This window comes from Rhodofomes roseus (assembly GCF_022264815.1).
Source record: "Rhodofomes roseus strain CIRM-BRFM 1785 chromosome Unknown C8Q71scaffold_43, whole genome shotgun sequence".
Taxonomy (NCBI): domain Eukaryota; kingdom Fungi; phylum Basidiomycota; class Agaricomycetes; order Polyporales; family Fomitopsidaceae; genus Rhodofomes; species Rhodofomes roseus.
This window is the reverse complement of record NW_025952999.1, coordinates 93,529-115,355: the sequence shown is the minus strand read 5'-3', so window position 1 is coordinate 115,355 and position 21,827 is coordinate 93,529. Positions and strand designations below refer to the sequence as shown.

At 55.8% G+C, this 21,827-nt stretch overlaps 5 protein-coding genes across 5 annotated transcripts; all 5 read left to right on the top strand.

Annotated features, from left to right (window-relative positions):
- Nucleotides 1-1,568: 1,568 nt before the first annotated feature.
- Nucleotides 1,569-5,341, top strand: C8Q71DRAFT_863551 (uncharacterized protein; the record flags this gene model as incomplete). The annotated part of the gene is made up of 20 exons (XM_047928187.1): nt 1,569-1,662; nt 2,053-2,163; nt 2,218-2,286; nt 2,342-2,398; nt 2,462-2,634; nt 2,705-2,902; nt 2,950-3,057; nt 3,115-3,261; nt 3,316-3,426; nt 3,499-3,579; nt 3,643-3,651; nt 3,718-3,738; nt 3,808-3,912; nt 3,967-3,999; nt 4,053-4,088; nt 4,148-4,492; nt 4,546-4,713; nt 4,766-4,963; nt 5,025-5,197; nt 5,254-5,341. The coding sequence occupies 20 exons, from the start codon at nt 1,569-1,571 to the stop codon at nt 5,339-5,341; spliced, it is 2,325 nt and encodes a 774-aa protein (XP_047772630.1).
- A 9,082-nt stretch (nt 5,342-14,423) lies between these two features.
- On the top strand, nt 14,424-15,059 carry C8Q71DRAFT_449475 (uncharacterized protein). The gene is made up of 5 exons (XM_047918612.1): nt 14,424-14,580; nt 14,634-14,668; nt 14,719-14,882; nt 14,945-14,958; nt 15,016-15,059. The coding sequence occupies exons 1-4, from the start codon at nt 14,534-14,536 to the stop codon at nt 14,954-14,956; spliced, it is 258 nt and encodes an 85-aa protein (XP_047772629.1). The 5' UTR covers nt 14,424-14,533; the 3' UTR covers nt 14,957-14,958; nt 15,016-15,059.
- On the top strand, nt 15,016-15,795 carry C8Q71DRAFT_912057 (uncharacterized protein; the record flags this gene model as incomplete). The annotated part of the gene is made up of 6 exons (XM_047929168.1): nt 15,016-15,077; nt 15,127-15,224; nt 15,278-15,360; nt 15,473-15,615; nt 15,675-15,690; nt 15,750-15,795. Coding segments are annotated over 6 exons (448 nt in total), but the record flags the coding sequence as incomplete, so codon positions are not given.
- A 3,926-nt stretch (nt 15,796-19,721) lies between these two features.
- C8Q71DRAFT_449218 (uncharacterized protein) lies at nt 19,722-20,940 on the top strand. The gene is made up of 8 exons (XM_047918610.1): nt 19,722-19,774; nt 19,828-19,918; nt 19,973-20,007; nt 20,058-20,225; nt 20,360-20,419; nt 20,472-20,569; nt 20,623-20,709; nt 20,819-20,940. The coding sequence occupies exons 2-8, from the start codon at nt 19,869-19,871 to the stop codon at nt 20,834-20,836; spliced, it is 516 nt and encodes a 171-aa protein (XP_047772627.1). The 5' UTR covers nt 19,722-19,774; nt 19,828-19,868; the 3' UTR covers nt 20,837-20,940.
- Nucleotides 20,515-21,826, top strand: C8Q71DRAFT_449281 (uncharacterized protein). The gene is made up of 7 exons (XM_047918611.1): nt 20,515-20,569; nt 20,623-20,705; nt 20,766-20,959; nt 21,017-21,032; nt 21,087-21,132; nt 21,194-21,231; nt 21,303-21,826. The coding sequence occupies exons 3-7, from the start codon at nt 20,845-20,847 to the stop codon at nt 21,571-21,573; spliced, it is 486 nt and encodes a 161-aa protein (XP_047772626.1). The 5' UTR covers nt 20,515-20,569; nt 20,623-20,705; nt 20,766-20,844; the 3' UTR covers nt 21,574-21,826.
- Nucleotide 21,827: the final 1 nt, after the last annotated feature.

Genomic DNA, 21,827 nt, shown 5'->3' with positions numbered 1-21,827 from the left:
TATTGGATGGACCCGCACGAGCGTTGGCAGGAACGCGAGGTTGCGCAAAGCAAATTCGTGCGCGTTCGCGTGCTTGTTCCATCGCCTGCGTGACACTGGCCTGACATCGTGGATCTCCTGAGCGAGCCACATGACGTGACAGCGCAACCTGATCAAATCCGGTCGCGCCACACCCGAGGCAGTGATGTGTTGCATTGTTGACAGTTGCGCCGATATGCGATCCACCTGCATTGACGTTAATTGGCGATGGTTTAGTTGCCTGGGACGAAACACGTAGGATGTGAGAACACACCAGGAAGGGCCAGATTCATGCAGACATGGGCAAGAGGGCCCGCGCCAAGTTCACCCATGCATTGCGTGTCGTTCAAGAAGTGAAACGGATTGTGCGGGAGCGCAAGACCGACTGACCGAGCCAGCGAAGAAGGGACACCTTTCACCACGAGCAACTGTCTGAGATTGGCGATTGAGGTGCAGTCCGAGACGACTTCAATGCCAGATATCAGCTGATGTACGATACTACAATTCACAAGGCTGCAGTACTGGTACAACACTGACCTATTGGTATACTCGGCCCAGCACAAGGCCGAACAAAAATTGTGTACACCGAGTCTGCAGTGAGACGGCTTCGGCGGTCGAGTCGAATATGAGTGAAGTGGCCTCGATGACGGCGCAATTTGACCATAGAAGAGGCGATCAGCCTCGTGACAGGTAGGATGCGAGACTGAAGTAGAGTAGCTGCCAGTGTTGAACGTCGGTGTCAGTTCAAGTTCTTGACCGACGTATTTTAGGATCGTACACAAAACTCACCACATGCTATTGCCCAGAGAACAAGATAACCATACACCGCCACCCATTGTACAGCGCATTCCACATCTGACTGAGTCGTCCCGAAGCGTGTTGAGTCGTCATGGCATTGTTGCAGATACACAGTGAAGTGTAGACCTGACGGCCCTGGGAGAGACTCGGAGCTGGCCATGAACGTCACATGCGGCGATGTCCGAGTCGACAGGTTGAACAGGAAGTAGCTGATCATTGCCGGCAGTAGAAAGATGAGCAGCATATCGCAAACGAAGCGGCATGGGTGCGTAATGATTGCCGCACAGTTCGCGGTACACAGGCTTGCCAATGCTCTGTTGCGCCATCCCAGTCGGGGTGAACGCGCGCCTTGGCGGCGCGTTGGCATGATATAATAGTCCTGTGCGGTAACAAATGAGCGCGTGCACCAGGAGACCGTGCAGCAGCAATCTCACCGTCAAGTACTCCAATGTCCAACGTGACCTGCAATTGCCAACCGGCGAGTGGAGGACGTTCCGGGTTGAGCTCTGAGAGAGACCTCGCCGGCTGCAGTGGACAGGTCGAACCGGAGGTGCGGGGGTGGGCTTGGAAACACGCAATGGCGTGCCCCGGCGCGGTGACCCCCTATGTCAACGGCCGAACTTGTACCTGAAAAAATCGTGTGGCTATCCGCCCCACCCCGAGCCCTGGGCCTGCCCCCCACTTCCCGACCACGACCACTGCCTGTGCCGTCGACCTTTGGGCCACACCTCAGTAGCCACAAATAACCGGCCATGCCAGGAGCACCAGCCAACAAGAGAGGACGCGCGAAGAAGAAGGGCGTGGACGTGATCGAACACCCTACAGAGGCTGAAGTCAATCAAGAAGGTAAGTATGCAGACGGCTCTCGTCGCACCACGCAGCGCAATGTATGTGCTCACTGTAGATCACTTGAAGTAGTAGACAGCGGAGCGAAGCCTCGTCGAGGTCGATCGACACGGCATGTTGACCCTGGACTGCAAGAGCTGGAGAAAGAGATCAGAGCCGACAAACGAGCAGAACAGACTGCTGTTGAGCAAGCCCGCGAGAACGAGATAGCAAACCCTACTAGTGGGTTGATATTCCATTCACATCTTCTAGTATAAAACAGTAATGGCTGGGACACGATCTCCAGTAAGCCAACCGCGCTCGGCAAAAACAAGAGCGTACAGTGACAAAGGTAAAGAAGATAGCTGTTGTCGGCTTTGGCATCCCCGCGTTGTGCTGAGCATCGATTAGCTTGGCTGCGAGGTACAAATCAGGGTAAGAAGCGTGAGCGCGAAGAGTCCGAAGGCGAGCCTGCCCCGGTGGCAAAAGCAGTCAAGCGCGGGCGTGGGACCAAGACCAACGGTTGGTACATAACTCTGTTAATCGTCTAGTCCCTTTCATCCCTAGCTTTTGCAGCCATACCGTCGGACAAGGCTGCCACCGACGATCTTAGCGCTACGCCAGATGCGACTCAAGGCGGCGAAGGTGCGCGTACCTTCATTGACGCTGAACGGTCGTCCGATGCAGATTGGCTGTGCAGATGAGGTTAGTGGGATAGAGGGGGATGTGGACATGGACCGCACCGGGACCACCTCGAGTACGTGCCGTCTACTATTACAACTGCACTGGGAACATGCGATGATTGTGAGTCTTCGTCCAGAGAAACCCGAGGCGGCGGCAAGTGTTAGCGGGTCCGAGCCGGACGAAGCCTACGAAGGTGAAGAAGCCCACTCAGACGCAGGACGTGAAGACGACGAGAACTTTGGGGTTGAACACGAGCCTAGTGTCTCCAAGCGCAAGGCGGAGAAGATCGCACAGCAGCTCGAACAAGGCGTGAGTGCTATATGGTCACGCTTGTTGAACGCCTTGATTCCCACGCATAGTCGCTGCCCCTCCAACATAGACCGCGAAACTAGTCTCCAGAACTCGCATCAGTCTTAGCGACTTCAACCGCAACAGGCTCACCGACGACGATTTCACAAGCGCGGCAAACGAGTCTGAATACGATGCTGATTTTCTTGAAGTGGACAGCAGCAGCACGACGGGCTCGACAGGGGATGGGGAGGCCGCAAAGGAGGCTGAGTCGGAAAGTGATTGGAAAGTGAGTCTCGACAACTCACTGGTGCAATGAATGTCCCTCACCCTCAGGCAACAATCATCCACCGCGCGGGCTGGCGCCGTCGAAAGGGCCAAGGGGCGGCCACTGTCAGTGAACAGAACTATGACCAGGCACTTGCGCACGGAAGGGATGACAAGGTAACGTTCTCCTCATCTCTCATGCTCTGAGTGCTCACAGCTGTGTTGAACGTGGAGGAGCCCCGCAGCAGCGGCGCCCTTGCTAAGATGCATGCCGGGCCTACTGCCAAACCGACAGAACATGCCGGAAGTCCCAAGCAGCGCCCCGGCCAGCAGCCCATCGACCGAGAAGGCATACAACATGACACTCCAGCGCGTGGACATGTAAGTTTGCCCAATTGTATCACACAATGGCCCGAGTTGATGCATTTCTGTCAGGCTTCCACTGCAGCTACACTTCCGACCGAAGAGCGCTTCGTCGTTGCTGCGGGCAAGCCACGCCGCCGCAAGGAGAAGGTCAAAGCAACCAATGGGACTGATCCAAGCCAGGTGGGTATCCCTAGGTCGTCAGGACGGTTAACGGAGTCACTGATGAACACGTCCACTCGCGCAACAACCAAGCCAAATGCAGGAGACACGGCGAGCGTGGTCGTGATGGCGACTAAGACTAGAACACATCAACAGATCTATGGTCCGACAGTGGTGAGTTGGCCATGGACGTCCCCTCGCAATTGACAGACTGACGAGATTCATGTGTCATTGCAGCACAAACATGTACGTGTATTCTACCCGAGCGGCGATCCATAGCTCACACGTTCCTGACCTGGCGCGCTCCAAAAGGCCAAGCGGCCATCCCCGGAGGTGAGTCGGCCGAATCACAATGCACATAAGCCCATTAACCTCATGTGTTCAATCCCCTTCCCTCGCAAGTACTTCGTATCAAGTGATGATGAAGATGACGGCATAGCGGCGCTGCTGAAGCCGAAATCTCAGCCTAAGCCCTTGCGCGGGAAGAATGCTACATCAGTAGAACCGGTATGATTATACTTTACACCCACCCACTGCTTCTATGTTAATCGCCGAGTTCAGATGTCTATGTCAGACGGGGTGAAGCGGCCGACAGTGAGAACTGGTTGACTTCTACACAGGACTGTCTTGCTGATGACCTCATGCAGAGCAGCGACGGTGCGCGGCATAAGCTACCCGCAGCGGTGCGTGGTTCGCTCGTGTCCACTGCACCAATTTGTGCTCATCATGTGTATTGCAGCAGGGTGGCAGCATCTCGTCTGATGCTGAGGACGACACCGCCAACTTGAAGCTCCCCACGAAGCAGCAGAAGTGGCCGACCGACACATACCTCACGTACAGCGAGGACGGCAAGAGTGCGGCTGGTATCATGTCGCAGCGCTCTGCGAAAGTTAAGTCGCTCTTTTCCGAGTTGATCGCGTACGAGTTACCGCGCGCGCTTCTTCGAGTGAATGCGTTACCCGACAAATACCAACGCCCTCAAATGTTCTTGGACATACTCGTTGAGGCCTCGGTACGACTCAAGTATGAAGACATCACCCAAAGGCTTCTGGACGACACGAAGTACAGCCGCGATATGATGAAAATAGTAAGGCTCACTGTTCGACCTTACTCTGACCTTCTGCTCATCCGTCGCCTCAGCCTGTTGACAGGATGTCTAGTGTGCGAGGTCCGCTGTACCAAGTCGCACGTGACATAGCCTGGGAGGGGTATGGTCTCAAGGAGATTGAGCATGACCCATCCGCACTCAAGAAGGCTAGCCGTGTGCTCACGGTTGATGATCGCTTCATCAGCCCCGGCAAGCTCTCGGTGTGTTGGATAGTTTACTGCGTGCTCTGCGGACTGCTCACGTGTCTCTTAGAATGGCAAATACACCGAGTTCAAGGCAGACTTACCCTTCTGCGCGCCCCCAATCATCAAGATCATCGCGGTCCTCTTTTTTGGTCCAAATGCCGAGATCCCTCTGGCAGACGAGTTTTTCACGTCGTCAATCAAGCAGGGCATCGAGTCGGAGCAGTTGGAGATCCCCGAAGCGATGGCGGCATTTGTCGCCACCATGGTCTGAATCTCTCGCACGTCTTGTTGTCTATTCAATTATTGACCAACTTGTTGACCTTCAGGCTGGTGCTGCCATACGAGAGGGAATCGACGGAGCTCGCCGACCTCTGAAGAACGGCCAGGGCTTCATTGCGACGGCGCAAGACTCACGTTATGCGGGACATCTCAATACTCTCCAGAGGCTGACGACAATGGGTCGCCACAAGATCCTCGGTTATATGTACAAGACCGCAAAGTGAGTCCGAGTCCTATCGCTTAGTACATGAACTCATGGGGTGACTGACTGTTCAGGGCATACTATGTCAAAGGGCCGGCGGATCAACCTGCCACCAGCACGTTCGTGAATCCGGCGACAGCGGGCATGAACATTCAACTGTAATTTTTCTTCATTTGGGGTTTCTCTACGTCGCCGTAAATTGTGTGTGTCACTCTGTGCGACCTCCACTAGTAACCATACATTTTGCTAGTAGCTGGTGGCTCCAAGTTGCGATGCTACGTATACCTGGCTCAATGTAGTGTGCTGAAATCTAGGGGTATTGGTGTTTAAAAATGCAAATTTTTGCGAATTGAACGGCTCCAAAGGTGTGCTTGAGGGAGCAAATTTGGGTACATTTGCCTGCATTTGAGCGAACTTATCAAGGGGTCACGTAAATGGGTCCTCAGCGAATTTTGAGGAATTATGAGCAAATTTGTTGGAATTCGGATAGGGGGGGTTTCCTGATGGTGTTGTCAGCAGCACAGGATGTTTCGTCGAGGAGGTGTGTTGCGAGACGTATGAGGAGCTCAATGCCCATGATTATGCCGACGATTTCGCCTTCGTAGACTGTATGTCGCTTTGCCGTGCCCAGGTAGTAGCGGAGAACGCGTGGCTGTGGGTCACCTGGGATGTAGAGGACGGCTGATGCGCCTACACCGCCGTCGATCTCGGAGCCGTCTGTGTACACCGCGGGTATGTTCCTTTGCTGCCATTCCCGGTCGCTATCCTCTGCTGCGTCCTTGTCTGCGGCGATCTCTGTTTCGTGCGCGGGCCTCCATCCTGGGGGTTGGCGTGTGGCCTGGATTTGTTCGACGTTGCGGCATCTGTCGAAGCGGAGGGCTTGTGTGATCTCGTGGAGGGGGGATCTGTGACGGGTGACTGGGACGGTGCGTGCATTCTGTACTCTGTTGTATAGTGGGTGTGAAGTAGGTAAAGTTAGGAGTCTCGTAGCTGCTTGTATAGTAACACGGTCAACAAGAAGGTCAAAAGGAAGAAGGTTTGCGTGGGCATCTAACATATCCGTTGCGGTGGTGCGCATAGCACCGGTGATCAGCAGGGCGGCTTGTCTCTGTACGCGCGAGAGGCGTTGGACCGCACCTACAGAGCCGTGTCGTCGGGACTTGCCCGGGATGTCGTAGGTGGGCGTAAGCCACACTTCAGCGGCGTATAGCATACGAGGGACGAGTACCGAGAGGTACAATTGCTTCATGTAGCGGAAGGCTACCCCCTGGGTAGGCTTTGCAATGCGGCGGAAGAGGTTGAGCCATGTTGTGCCCTTCGCTAGGGCGCGTGCCGTCTGTTCTTTCCATCGCAGTCGTCGATCGATGATGAGGCCGAGGTATTTCGTGGAAGTGGACGCGGGGATGACTTGGTTGGACAGTCGGAGTGGGGGTCCTTCGTCGTCTCCTGTCGGGTCGTGGTTAAGAAGCGCGAGTTTGTGCATCTCGAACGCGGAGTGGCGTGTGGTCGACCATCGTAACGCTCCTCCGGTGCGCTTGTCTTCCATGTACTTGCGAAGTAGCTGGTGCGTGCGACGGAAGGTCTTGCCGACGGCTGTGACGCCGACATCATCGATGAACCCGGAGCTGGTGACTCGTACGATTTCGTGTTTCAGCAGCGGGGAATTGTAGATGATGTAGAGGTCACCCGAGTCAGCGTCGCCTTGGTTGATGCCGCGTCGAAGGACAAAGGTCTCGGACTGGTAATCATCAAAGAGGAGGACGGTAGTTCGTCCGTCCATCTTACGTCTGTACCAGTCGACGAGGTCCTCGGGGATGCCCATTTCCCGCATGTCGTGGAACAGCTGTTCTGGGCTGGCGCTCGGGAAGGCGGCTTTGACGTCGAGGAATAGGGTGGACGCTTTGAGGCCGTCGCGCCAGGCGTCTCGTACTGTGGTTACTAGCTGCATCAGGGCATCGGTGGCACTTCGCCCAGGTCGACCGCCGAAGTGCGTGTTAGGTAGAATGCCGCGTGTTTCGAGCTCGTATTTCAGGGATTCGATGACGCACGCTGATAGAATCTTGCCCATACAGTTCATTAGCGCGATTGGTCGGTAGGAGCCAGGGAGTTGATAGTCGTCGCGTCCGGGTTTACGTAGGACGACCGTCTTTGCCTCCTTCCAGACAGCTGGGAAGTATCGTAGTTCGAAGGTGGCTCGGTAGAGCGGGCCGAGGACAGGTACGAGGAGGTCGGCGCAGTGTCTGTATACATCGTTAGGTATTCCGTCAGGGCCGGGGGCACGCCATGGCTGGAGTCGGCGTATGGTGTCGTGGATCTGGGCATTGGTTACAGGACGGGTGGGGAAGAGGGGGGGAGGGTGTTGGTGATCGGGAGGTATGTCGGGGGGAGGACATTCGGGTGGGAAGAATGCGTCGTAGAGGATCTTGCTCTTCTCGACATTGCCGGACACCGTGCCTGTGCCATCAGGCTTCTTGAGATCTGGGATACGAGCCTGTCCTCCGTCAGTAGCACCCATTTGGATGTATCGACCTATGGTCCAGACTGTCTGTGACGAGGCTGACTCGAGCCAAGTCTCCCAGTGCTCCTTCTTGGTCGCACGTATTGCATCGATATAGCGGTTGCGTGCCGCTTTGTACTCGGTGTGAACGGGGTGGGATGGGGACTCACGTAGCGTGTATGACTGTCGGTTCAGCCTCTGGACGGCAGTGCGTCGCTTCTCGAGGTCTTTCGTCCACCAGCGTTTCGCGTACTTGGACGGTTTGGTCTCGGGGACTTCTTGTTGTACCGTTTGTTGGATGGCATTGGTGATGTCTTGGAGTCGTTTGTCGAAGTCGACAATCGAGAGGACGGGTGTGTCGGGTATGCTTCGTCTCGTTAGCTCGTGCTCGAGAGTTTGCCTGAAGGTGTCCCAGTCAGTCATCCGAAAGTTGTACTTAGCCTGTGTCGTGGTTGCGGGAATGCTTAGGTCAAGGTGGAGCTCGATGGGGAAGTGGTCAGTTAGCGGTGGTCGGAGGTCAGCCTTGACCGAACACGATACAACCGCGTTGCGCAGTTCTTGTGTGCCGAAGACGTTGTCTGGTCTGGTGAAGTTCTTGCTGTTGCTGGCTTGTAGGGTGGGGGCGCCAGCGGGGAGGAGCATCTCCATGTCGTGGTCGCTGAGTGCGTCAAGTAGGGGCTGTGCGGCGTCGAGGTACCTGTCTTCGAAAAGGTGAGCATTTCGTGGCTCGTCCCATAAAGGGTGATGACGGTTGAAGTCGCCAATCCATAGCGTGTGCAGCGCTACGTTGTCAGGCTGTTCTCGATTGAGCTTCGCCGTGAGTTGGGTGAGCATGCGTATGGTGTCGTGGTGCGTCTGGTCGTTATACACATTGATTACGTGGATCTTACCTAGCGAGGTGTCGAGCGAAATGGCGGTAACGTCGGGGTTGTTAGTCGGTATGCTGGTCCATGCGTCCGTGGCGATGCGACGGTTGACTAGGATGACGGATCTTGTACGTTGTTCGGTGTCGTGGTGGCAGGCTGGGTAGATGACGCGCCAGTCGGGTGTCGCGCGTGTAAGGCGAAGTCCGTTCGTGTGAGGTAGACAGGGCTCTTGGATGAGGATGAGGTCGTAGGGTGGGCTGGCGGAGCTGAGGTTGCCTAGGAGAGCGAGTTGGCCGTCGAGCGATTTGTTGCAGTTGATCGAGAGTAGTCGTAATTCGTTCAGTGATTTCCGTGCTGTATTAGTCATCATCATGCGCGTTAGCCCAGTCTGCACTTCGTACGTCCTGCGCGGATGTGGGGCGTGACCCAAACCGCATGTCGTCAAGGGTAGCCTGTCGGGGACCTGAGGCCTGGGCGTCTCTGGATCTCGCAGCTCGGCCAGATTGGCTTGGTCGTGCGATTGGGATGACGTTCGGGTTGTTTCGGGCCCTGGGTCGACTCTCGTTGCGCCGGTAGGTGTTTCGCTCGTTCGTGTGGCGTCCTCGGCGGTCGGTCATTCGCCATCGGTCGTCGTCTCGCTGCTCCGAGTATCCATGGCGCTGGTACATTGGTGGGTGCGTCGGGTTCAAGTTGGGTTTCGCCATCGGTGCTTCGTGGACGAGCTCCCATGACGATGGATCGTCCTCGACTGGGTAGTACCTGTACATGCTCTCCTTTGAGCGTGCGACCTTGCGTCTGCGAACGTCCTCGTAGTAGGGGCATTGTCGAGACCACGTCGCGTGTCCATTAACGTCGCAGTTGACACAGTGAAAGTTGTGGGGGTCGCTGACGGTACAGTCGCGCGAGTCGTGGCTTGTACCACAGGTGCCGCAGACGTGCGGGGCCGTGCAGTTCTTTGCGTTGTGGTTGGCGTCGAACTTCTGGCATCGGTGACACCGGTGCGGTTCTTGGTCGGGTTTCCGCGCATACACCTTCTTACCTCGCATGATCATCCCGTGTCGTATGGCCTTGTTGGCGGCCTGCGGGTGGTTGAAGCTGATGATCGCGTGTGCTACCGATTGGTGCTCGGTTCGTCGCGCCTCTGGTTTGATCCACTTGGCTCTTGTGATGGTGCCGGGTTCTACGTTGCTAGTCTTCTCGTAGTCGGTTAATGCGAAGGCGTCAGTAAGGTCACACTGGACCGGTACGAACTCGACCACTACTGGGTACGATCGTTCGCGGACTACAACATTCTCACCACCCATAGAGGCGGCAAATCTCTCTGCGACGGTCAAGCGTCTGAGCCAGCGCGCTGACTCGGGACTCTCCATCTCGTACACGACTCCCCCATTGGGGATGATGCGGGCGGATTTGATCTGCACTCCGTCGGGTGCGGTAGCTCCATGCTCGCGCATGAGATCGATGGCTACCTTAGCCTTCTCTAGGAGGTCGCGCTCGTTGAGCGTGACTCCGTCTGCTACGTTCAGGTTGATGCCATCCACTAGCACCTGCTTTGCTCGCAGGGTTTGCGTGGCGAGCGTCGACGCATGCGACGTGGGCAGTGTTTGGGTCACGGCGGCCGCATACGACTCGCGTCTAGGTTCGGAAGGACCCTCCGCACTCATTGCGGGTTCAATGGGTCGATGTTCGACATGTGCTACCTGATCCTGGGCGGATAAGATGGTCGCACTCGCCTTCTCGACGGATTCTCCCAGCGACGCGTGGAGGCGCGACACTTCCTCGACAGTCTTGGATAGTTTACTCACCTCGTTCTGGACTCTGTTCGCACTCCCAAACATCTCTATTGACGCCTGCTCGCATCGCTCCGTTAGGTCGTCGAGCCGCTGACGTTGTTCCTCGTGCGCTGTCGCTAACATTCCGTCGAGACTTTCGCGGATCTTGCTCGAGATGTCGGTGACGGTGATGTTTCTTGCGTAGGTCGCGAAGGCTCGGAGGCCTTCGGTGACGATCGCTGAGTTGCTCCGGTGTGCTAGCATGAGTAGGCCATTGGCGAGGGTTTCCGTGTTGGGTTCGACGTTGTCTGGGACGAATGAGTACTTCGCTAGAAAGTCGAGGGCCTGTTCGTTGTCGAAGGGTTGGACTGTGAGTCTGTCATTCAGCGCGGATGAGTTGCTTCTCGTCGATACGGCGGACGGTCGTGGTGCTGGCGGTTTCGCTGATTGCGCTCTGTCAGCCGTCTTCGGTGTCGTTCGTTTCCCATTGTCGGCCATAGGTCACTAGGTAGGGTAAAAAGGTGTATTGGTGGATGGTTGGGCGTCGTGAGCCCTGCTAGAGGTCCACCGGTCTTCGGTCGTGCTTCCCGGATGGTCTGTCTGACCGTGGGAAAATCGCCGAAGGTGGTGGTACGGAGCCAAGAAGAGTCACGATGTAGACTGTCGACGCTTGTATAAGTAGTGGGGTAAAAGCAGGTGGCAGAATAGGTGCATGCGGCGGAGGTGGCGGAAATGGTGACAGAGGAGAGTGCCCTCAGCGGCGGCTGATCCTGTGGCTCATTGTGCGGCGGGCTCAGGTTGAGCACGGCGTCTGGAGGAGAGCCACGTCAGGGAGGACGATAGGGTTTGTGCCCGGGCTGTCCGTGGTCTTGACGATGGGCGCCATCGGGTCTGAGAGCGTAGAGACACCCGCCTGCGTGGTGCATCTGTCTTTGTGCGTAGGCGTGGAGGTTGGGCGGAGGAAGAGGAGACGTACACTGCTTATCACGACCGTAACTGGCCACTCGGCGATGTGTCGCGATGTAGAAGGTTTGCTTTGGTTTTAGAAGCTTCGTTAGCGAGGACGAGCGAGAACCATAGGGAGGGGAGCCGCTCACTGAGTAGCATGGACGCCCAGAGGGCCTGCGCAGCTCTCCGCGCCTTCATGCGAGGCGCTCTCCAACCTAACCGTTTTCCATCAGCTCATCTGGGCACACGCATGCGCTCGAGGATCATAGATAAACTCGTACTGCTGCTTACCATATGCGGTGATCCCGTCGCGGATGATGTTCAGGGTATCGTGCCCTACGGTATCAAAGACGACACAGCGGTCGTTAGCCCACTGTGCGAAGCACGTCCATCGACCCAGGAAGCGTGCGTTAGTCGATAGGGGAGTAGATAGTGCAGATGTCTGACGAACTTGCTAAACTCCTTGGATATGACATCGGCCTGGACATGGCGAGTTGAACGCATGAGCAACACGCTGGCGAGAGCAAGCTGAGGATGGGGTTCGCGCAGCTACTAAGAGCCTAAATCAGTGGCCTGTAACTAAAAATTATAAACGAGAGATCAACTAAAGTAGGGAAAATTATCCCTTGATACTAGGTCGAGTACCTGGGCGTTGGCAATGATCATGCGTGTTATCCGTGTTGTCCGAGACGCGAATTGACTTTTGGCCTAGTAGACGTGATTAGAGTGAGCTGCGTTGGTGAATGGACCTACAAACAGTTCGCCTCGGCCGCGTAAGACTTCTGGTAGTACATGCAGCGAGTAGACACGGTCAGCGTGACGGCGTAAGCAAGCTGCAAGCAAGAGCAGCCACCGACGCGTCTGTGGCGGAAACGCGGAATGTACCGATGCACCGGCGTCGCCCGCCCGGATGTCGCGCGGCCCGCCTTGGGCCCGCCCACCCGCGAGTTCTCGCTCCTCGTCGCCGACACCGCTCTGACAGTGACTTGCGCTTTCACTAACTTACCTCGACACTGTCCGCCTGGTCCCGACATCATGCGAATTCCGAGGCCTACTTAGCGGGAATCCGTTTGGACAAGCCTCGAGGACAGTCCCGTCACCTGCCAGTACTAGTGCCTCGTACCTGTCTACGTCTAAGTATACGCGACCAACCGGTCCAACTGCATCCTCCTCCAATCCGCCTCCCTATACCGCGTACGCATTCCTCTCTGGGACCCGGGCTCCGAGCTTCTCGATGCATGAGCGAGGCATTGTCGCGTCTTTATCGTAACGGACCCGAGGCCGCACCTACACTGGTAGTACACGCCCTTTCCTCGGCGCAGCAGCCTTTGTTCTGCGAAGACCCATCGGCAACAACCTTCCAAACATACTGGGCGAGATCATGACCACCGCGCTGTACATCGGCCTTATCCAAGACATCACCTCCGCCGTCAAACAGAGTGAGTCCTCTTCAAATGGCGTCTTCGCCTCTAGCTCACCCATGCGCGAATGTGCCAGGTACCTCTCCTCCGACCGAGCACCCTCCTGTCGATATTGAGGTTCTGCGGAGAGACGAGTGCGACAGACAGCGCTGAGTGCGAGTACCTGTATGACCGGTGCGTGCTAGGATCTTCGGTTCCCGGTGTCTTTCATGCTCATGGCTCTTCACAACTATGCTACTGCGATTAGTTATTAAAGGGCCGCATCTGCTCACAACGCAAGGTCCCAATTCGAAGCAGCCCAAGACCGCTGAGTGTTCGGTCTCGTACGCACTTCTTTCCCTCCGTTCTCATTCACTCCTCACCTCCCACCCCAGTACCAAGCCCGAGACACGTTCTACAAGTTCATCGACGAAGCCGGTCGAACGCACCGCGCACGCGGCACTTGGATGAGCCCGCCCCGCGTGCCCGTCGTCCCGCCGGGCACTCATCAGCACCAACAGGTCTCGGGCGCACCCGTCATTCCACCTGACGCCCAGCCTTAAACGTAGCCAGGGTATGACGACACGGCACGCCCGCCCCGCCCAAGATGCGACAGCACCAGCGCGGCTCGACCGTCCCTGTCGTCCCGCCTTCTGAATACCACAGGCGCAACAGACTCGGACCCGACGCCATGGGGACGGCACGCCTGCGCCGGTCCCCGTCGTTCCCTGCGAGACCTGCCATCGAGGACACGGCACGCACTTACCTGTCGTCCCACCTCGTGTCCGCGTCGCTTCGGACGATACGAGAGTGAACACTCATCTCGCTCACCTCCGTCCGCCGCTCTTGCCCAAAGTCCAGCACGCTCCCGTACTGCCGAACAGTAGCCAACCGAACGCTCAGCCGGCAGCGGGGGCTCCAGCGCGCGCTCAGACCGTACAAATCGCATCTGTTGAGTTGATAGGCAGTTTGCCAACGTACTCAGCCTCCGATGGACAGAACAATCTTTCAGACAGCGCATAGCAGACCCTAGATTCTGCCCGCGTCGTCACAATTGAGGTAAGACGTCCACTCAGGCCAAGATTCCACAACATCTGACTGATGCATACATAGCACTATGCAGACACACCACAGCGATCCTCCGCTATCGTGGCTTCGGGAGAATTGTATACGCCCAATTGTCCCTGCGCGGCTGTGGCTTTACGAATGAACGCAACGCAGTCATACAGCCGCCTCAGGACGGCTCAGACAGAAGACAGAGAAGTGGCTTGCGGTGAATGTATGCATGCTGCATCATCAACACGGGAACCATCGACGGCAGCGGGAGCTGCCCAGGGCAAGGTCGGCGAAGCGCACAGAATTTGCGGTGGCGCCGGAGGCGTGCTACTTATGGCCTGCGGGGCGCGGTGTCCGTATGGTGTCGGACCATTTGGGGCTCGTCTTCCCTGTCGCTCTCTCCGAGTCGGTACATCACGTATCAACGGTGCTTGACAGACGGCCCTTGAGGCTCGACTTACAGTACGCCGCAGGACCCGTTGTCGGAGTGAGTGGCGCATCGCTTCAAGTTCAGCGATTAGTCCGGGTACGTAGCAAGAGCATGGCGATCAAATTCGGTCACCTAGGATCAGGCATTGCCAGACTGGCGGTGTAGGTAAGCAAACAGGGGAGGTGCGCTGCAGCCAGCACCGACTGCGGCGCTATGATGCGTGTCACGTCCGTGGCGTGCAACTCGATGCATGGTTTGAGTGGCGTTGTACGCCGTCAAGGCTACAAGTTACTGCAAGCACTCTGCTAGCTCCTTATAAACCGGTCTCGCTACCGATGCAAGTTCCGCCTTCACTCATTATCTGACTGCCATTCTGCTACAAACCATGAGTGCCTCAATTGAGCAGCAAACTGTTAGTATTATTCAATCTATGTGAGCACTTCATCGCCTGCACTGTCCGAATATTGCATACTGATGACCTACAGATTCAGCAGCAATTGCTTCCTTGTGGCCGCTATTGGTTGGTTGTCACATCTCTCGGGAGAGTGATCAATATAACGTCTCTCCTAGCTTTTTATGTATTCGATCGCTGCATCTGCGCCGGGCGTATAATTGACCTAATATGGAGCCGTGGCTATTCCTTGGTCTCGGTTCTCTACGCACTGCTGGAAGTGTTCACGATCATCTCCTTGAGCTTGTTTGGTGTTCAAAACTTCGCGTATCTGGATTGTAAGGTAGGTAGCTCGTAGTACCTCCGCTACGTGCACACCTCCCTTCGCAGATCGGAGTTCACTAGCATCGAACCTAGAGGTAATGTTTCCCAGCACGTACTGTTTCCAGATGAAGACTGATAAGAGCACTGATTAGAGCAGTTCCCGAAACGATTGCACTGAAGGCTATCTGGGCTGGCTACGATGCGGTTATTGCTGGTCAGCCTGAGCGTAACCTCCATTTGCTTCAACGTTGATTGTGTCCTAGTCATAGCTGCCTTGCGTGTCTATGCTATCAACGGCAAGGATTGGCGACTATCTGCCGTTGTCTTCGTATTGCTCCTTCTGCGCAGTGCTTACGATGTGGTGAGTGCTCATCAACCTGTCTCATGGTCGGATAAACCAGTAATGCTTCGCAGTTCGACGGTATCGATGCACTTGGGGTCGATGTCCCTCCGCCAGTTGGGTGTGTAATTGACAATGCCCCTTCAGTGGACGTTCAGTTCGTATATGCAGCGCCCTTGCATGTTATGCCATAACTGATCACCCGAGCTGTTTCTAGATGTCTGTGCCTCAATTCATGAGAACGCCGCACAGACTCATACAATCATAACAGTGTATATTGCGTCGATTGCCACATCAATCGCTGCGGATGCCATCGTGTTCGTCGTTACCTGGCGCCGCACATACGATGTGGTACGACTTTCCCGCGAGGCGAACATCAAAGTGTCTCTCAGCTCTCTGTTGTTGAGAGACGGTCAGTGCATGTGTCCTACTCATCTATTCAATACATGGAACTGATCACTGACCATACAGGAGCAATATACTTTGTGTAAGTAACACAGGCCTCTGTCGCTGTTGACTTAAGAAACGAAACGAGGTCCTCATTAGCTCGCTTTGCATCGTCAATTGTATCACCGTTGCCACCAGTTCGACGGTATGCACTAACATTCTGATGTTGCGCTTTGCTCATACTCCTCGCTACCGCCTTTTCAGCAGATTACTGGCGTGATAAATTTTATGACATTGCCGTTCGTCATTTTACCTACAAAAGCCTCCACTGTCTCGCCAGATACTCACTTCCCGTGTTGTATATTGTCCGCAGATTATCAAGCATCATACTCTCGCGCATGCTCCTTAACCTGCGAGAAGCAGGCCTTCGAGTTGATGGCCATGGCGCGTCGACGTCTTCCAATCTCCACGCGTCCAAATTGGCGACCATAGACTTCGCGCGGGCTGTTGATGCATTCGGAGCGAGCTGGAATGAAGATGCAGATGCGGACATCGACGAAGGCGAGCTCGTGGACGACGAAGGACTGGAGATTGAGATGACGGACAGAGAGACGGCGGAGATCGGGTTGGCTGAAGCGTAGGATGCTACCTCGACGCGAGTCGACTGTCTCTCTGGACGATTTTGACTCAGTAGACGTGACTAGACTGAACTGCGCTAGTCAATGGACCTACAAACAATTATTTTCGGCCTTAGAACTCCTGTAGTACATCAGCGAGTAGGCATGCTGAGCGTGGCGGCGTAAGCGTACACTGGCAAGGGCAGCCACCGACGCGTCTGTGGCGGAAACGCGGAATGTACCGAGCCACCGGCATCGCCCGCCCGGGCGTCGCCCATCCATGAGTTCTCGCTCCTCGTCGCCAGGTCGCCGACCACCTCTCTGACTCGCGCTTTCACTACTCGACACTGTCCGCCTGGTCCCGAAACCATGCGAAGTCCGAGGCCTACGTGCGTCCGACTGGACAAGCCTCGAGGACAGTCCCGTCACATGCCGGTGCCTCGTACCTGTCTACGTCTATACACGGCCAACCCGTCCAACCGCATCCTCCTCCCTATAACGCGTACACATTCCTCATCGGGACCCGGGCTCCGAGCTTCCTGATGCGCGAGCGAAGCATTTCCGCGTTTGTTGTATCCTCAATCGCCTACGGACTCCACCTATACTCCCTTCGACGCGGCAGCCTGTTCTGCAGACTCTTTGTGAACAGTCTTCCACAGTCTTCTACGGCACAGGGGACGAGACCACGGCTACCGCGCTGCACACCAACGCTATTCACGACCTCATCTTCGCCGTCGAACAGAGCGAGTCCTCTCATAGCATCTTCGCCTTCGGCTTGTCCGTGAGCAAACGTACGAGGTACCTTTCTTCTGAGGTGCACACCCTCCTGTCGATGCTTAGGTTCAGCGGAGAGTTGAGTGGGATGGACAAGGCAGAGTACGTGTATGATCGGTACGTGCTAGAATCTTTGGCCTTCAGTGCAGCTTGTGCTCATGACTCTTGATGACCGTGGTTGCACGAATAGCTACCAACGTCCAGCGAGCTGCATACGGCCGCAACACAAGGTCACAGTTCGAAACGGCCCAGGACGTCTGGTCATTCGCTCTCGTACGTACGATCGTCTACCCCTTGCTTCTCATGCATTCCTCACCCCCCACCCAAGGCAGAGACGCGTCCCGCAACCTCATCAGGTTGAACGCATCGCACCTACGATACCTTGAGCAACGTACCCCACGTACCCGCCGTCCCGCCCGACACTCACCGGTACTAGCACGTCTCGAGCGCGGCCTTCATCCCACATGACAACCGCATACCCTCGGCCAGGAATCGGCGACACGGCATGCCCGCCCGAGATGCGACAGCACTAGCGCGGCTCGACCGTCCCCCTCGTCCCGCCCTCTGAGTCATCACAGACGCAGCAGACTCGGACCCGACCACATGGGGACGACACGCCCGGGCCTGTCCGGGTTCCCGTTATTCCCCCCGAGACCCGCCATCGCGGACTCAATGGGCGCCGCATCGCGTTCGCCTTGCAGCCCACTACCGCCATCTGAGGCTCTGTTCCACTCACCCGCTCACTCGAGTACCAAGCCCGGGACACGTCGCATAACCTCTAACATCGAAGATGGCCTAATCCACCGCACGCGCGACTCGTCGTGCGATCCGCCCCGAGCACATGTCGTCCTACCTGAAGCGCAGACACAGAATGAGCGACAGCGCGTCTCCGTTACCCCGCCGCCCTACCCTAGGCGAATCGTTGCCCTCAGACTGGGTACTGGAGACCACGTCCGCCCGCCCGAGATGCAACATGACTGGCACGTCTCCACCGCGCCCGTCGCAGCGCAGACGCAGACGCAGACTCGGATCCGACGACACGGAGAGCCTGCGCCAGCCCCCATTGTCCTGCCTAGGTTCCGCCAGCGGAATGGCTTGCCTACACCTGTCGTCCCTCCCCTCATCCCCGTCGCGCCGAACGATACGAGCGTATGCGTGCCTCGGGCTCACCTCCACCTGCCGCTCGTCCCGCAGGTCCAGCACGCTCCCGTGGTACTGCCGGGAAGGAGCCTACCGAATACTCAGCCTGTGGCGTGGGCGCTAGCGCGCGCTCAGACAGTACAAATGGCATCTGTTGGGTTGATAGGCAGTTCCTCCGTGCACCCAGCGTTGAAAGGACAAGATGATCTAGTATACGACAGCGCATAGCAGAACCTAGATTCTGCGTGCGTCGTCGGAACCGAGGTAAGACATCGACGCAGGACATGATGCCACAATCCCAGACTGATGCATGCACACAGCTGTGCGGACACACCACAGTGATCCTCCGCTGTCGCGCCTTCGGGAGACTCAGGTACGCCCATCCGTCCCCGAACAGCTGTGGATTTACTAAAGAATACATACGCAGTCGTCGTCACCTCACGCGTGTACCCAACTCAGGACAACTCAGACAGACGTGAGTTGGTGCGAGCATGCGTGCTGTATCATGTCAAAACGCCTCGGATGATATGTCTGGGGCACGACAAGAGCACCCTTAGCTACGAAGAACCCCAACGTCCATCGCTCAACGTTCAACCATTATCGTCGAGGACATCCAAGGCTTGAGCTCAGGCTTGCCACCCAGAGAATCTGCGACGTCCCGCGTGTGCCGGTTCGAAGATATAGCAATCCCGAAAGCAACGGCTCGCGACTCGCCCAGCGGCAGGACATCCGAATCAGCAGGGGTACCATCGCCAGCGTCGGCGCCAACGTCGACGGCGGGGCAAGAACGGCAGGCAGCACAGAATGGGTGGTGGCGCCTTAGGCATGCCACTAACTGTATGGCGTCGGTACGTTTGGGGCTCAGTTCCCTGACACTCTGTACCTCGCCGCGGCTGTATAATCGGTGCGTGACAGACGGCCCATGAGACTCGACTTACGCCTTATTCGTCGTCCGAGTCGGAGTGAGTGGCGCAGCGCTGGGGTACGGAGCATGAGAGTTGCGATCGGTTTGAGGTCACCTAGGATCAGCATCGCGGTGTAAGTAAGCAAACTGGCAAGCTTGGCTGCAGCTAGCACTTGGCTGGCACTGACGGCGGCGTTATGCGTCGCGTCTTTGACGCGCAACTCGATGCGTGGTATGGACTCGGAGTCGATCATGATCTCCAAGGCACTTCGATACACATCTCATCCGCCGAACGGATGTCACATAGCTGCCAGGGGCTGCGGATGCAGGAGAACCCGAGTAGCTCATGGACGCAAACGGTGCAAGAATTGCAGTGGGTCCCGTCATGGATCGTCCAACCTCGCATCCGCCGGCGTGCGGCACTCGGTTGAGGGACTCGGGGGCAGTGCGTAAAACGTCATCGCGAGCTCGATGGGGCCAAGTCTTTTGCACAGGTAGCTGAGGAGGTTCTCTCCTGACGAAGACCGTAAGCCTTCCTTTCGATTCATATGTATTCGATGGATCATGCACCGATGAACGATCTCACACAGAGTGTCATAGATCAATGTGTCATTCTGGACTGGTTCCGGTCAGTGGCCACGGCGATATCGCCTCCGTGATCTGACGAGAACCGGCGACATGCAATCATCGCCTCACAGCCTCGCTGTTCGGCGGCATGTTGCGTCAACTCTCAACGCTTGGGTAGCGTGGTATGCCATCTAGCTTACCCCTGTTAACTCCTTTTAAACCGATGTCGAAGCAGATGCTCTTAGCCTTCACTCATCTTCCCTTCTGCCACGTACCATGAGTGCCCCCGAGGATGAGCAGGAAGCAGTCACCCTTCTTCGTTCTATGTGAGCACTTTATAACCTCCCCTCTCCGAATGTTCCGTCCTGAGTGACCTACAGTTTCACCGATAACTGCTTCCTTGTGGCTGCCATTGGTCGGTAGTCACATCTCGCTGGAAAGCACTCAACATAAGGTTTATGCCAGCTTTCTATGTGTTCGATCGCTGTATCTGCGCCGGACGTGAGATTGACCTGATATGGAGCCGTGGCTATTCCTTGGTCTCGGGTTTCTACGCACTGTTAGAAGTGTTCACTGTTCTCTGCTTGAGTCTGACAGCTGCTCAAAACCTTCTGTATTTGGATTGCAAGGTAGGTAGCTCGTAGTACTTCCGCTACGCGCACAACTCCCTTTGCAGACCATAGTTCACTAGCGTTGAATCTAGAGGTAATGCTTCTCGGCATGTACTGTTTGTAGATCAGGACTGACAGTAGGAGCACCGATTAGAGCAGTTTCTGCAGAGATTGCACTACAGATCATCACTGCTAGCTACAATGCAGTGATAGCCGGTCAGTGTAAACCCCGTTTACTTCAGCTCAGAGCATGATGATTGCGTCCTAGTCATAGCTGCCTTACGTGTCTATGCTGTCAATGGTAGAGATTGGCGACTATCTATCGTTGTCTTCCTATTGCTCCTTCTGCGCAGTGGTTACGATGCGGTAAGTGCTCGCCATCCTTTCTCATGAGCTGATAAACAAGTACCACTTTGCAGTTCCAAGGGATCAATATTATTGGTGTTGCTGTCCCTCGGCCAGTTGGGTGTGTAGTTGAAACTGCCTATTCAGTGGCCATTGCGTTCGTATATGCAATGCCCTTGCGTGTTATGACATAACTGACCACCCTAGCTGTTTCTAGATGTCTGTGCCTCAATTTTTGAGAATCTTGCGGAGACTCATACATTACAACAGTATATATTGCGTCAATAGCTGCCTCAATGGCTGCGGATGCTATCGTATTCATTGTCACCTGGCGCCGCACTTACCATGTGGCACGACTTGCCCGCGAGGCGGACATCGAGGTGTCTCTCAGCTCACTGTTGTTGAGAGATGGTCAGTTGATGTCTTCTTCACCCATGCAAGATATAGAGCTGATTGTCTACCATACAGGAACAGTATACTTTGCGTGAGTCACAGTGGTTTCTGTCCCTGTTGACCTAAACCGCAAGTTCCCCATTAGGTTACTCTGCATCGTGAACTGCATCACCCTTATTACAGATATGAAGGTATGCTTCAAAGTTTTCATGTCGCGCTTTGCTCATAGTACTCAATCTGCCGCCTCTCCAGATGAATAAGAATGGCATCAATTCCTATATTACTATCACGTTGGTCATCTCATCTATGAAAGCCTCTGCTATCTCAAATACTGACTGCCCGTTTTGTATACTATCTGCAGAATATCGGCCATCTTAGTCTTGCACATGCTCCTCAACCTGCGAGAAGCGAGCCTTCGCACTGATGGCATGTCAACGTCTTCCGACCTCGGCGGATCCCATTCAGCGACCATGCCTGACATAGACTTCGCGCGGGGCGTCGATGCATTCGGGGCAAGCTGGAATGATGCTGAAGATGCGGACATCGACGAAGGCTATCTCGAGGATGACGGTGGGCCGGAGGTTGATGTGACGGGTAGCGAGACGGCGGAAATCGGATCGGCTGAAGCGTAGGACACTACATCTGCCCTTGGTGCAGTGTCTCGCGAGCGGATTTGCTGGCCTGCGCACGATGGCACCGGGAGTCTCATGAATATGTTTTGTCGTGCTTGGCAGCTGCTCCCGTTTTTATAGTTACTTTCCGAAGTCCGGTTTCCGTTCTTTGACTGGTGATATACGGACGATCGCTCGTGTATTCATTTATGTATAGCCTATTCGAGCTGCTAGCAGCTCCCATCCTCGCCACATTTTTTGTCTACAGGACATCT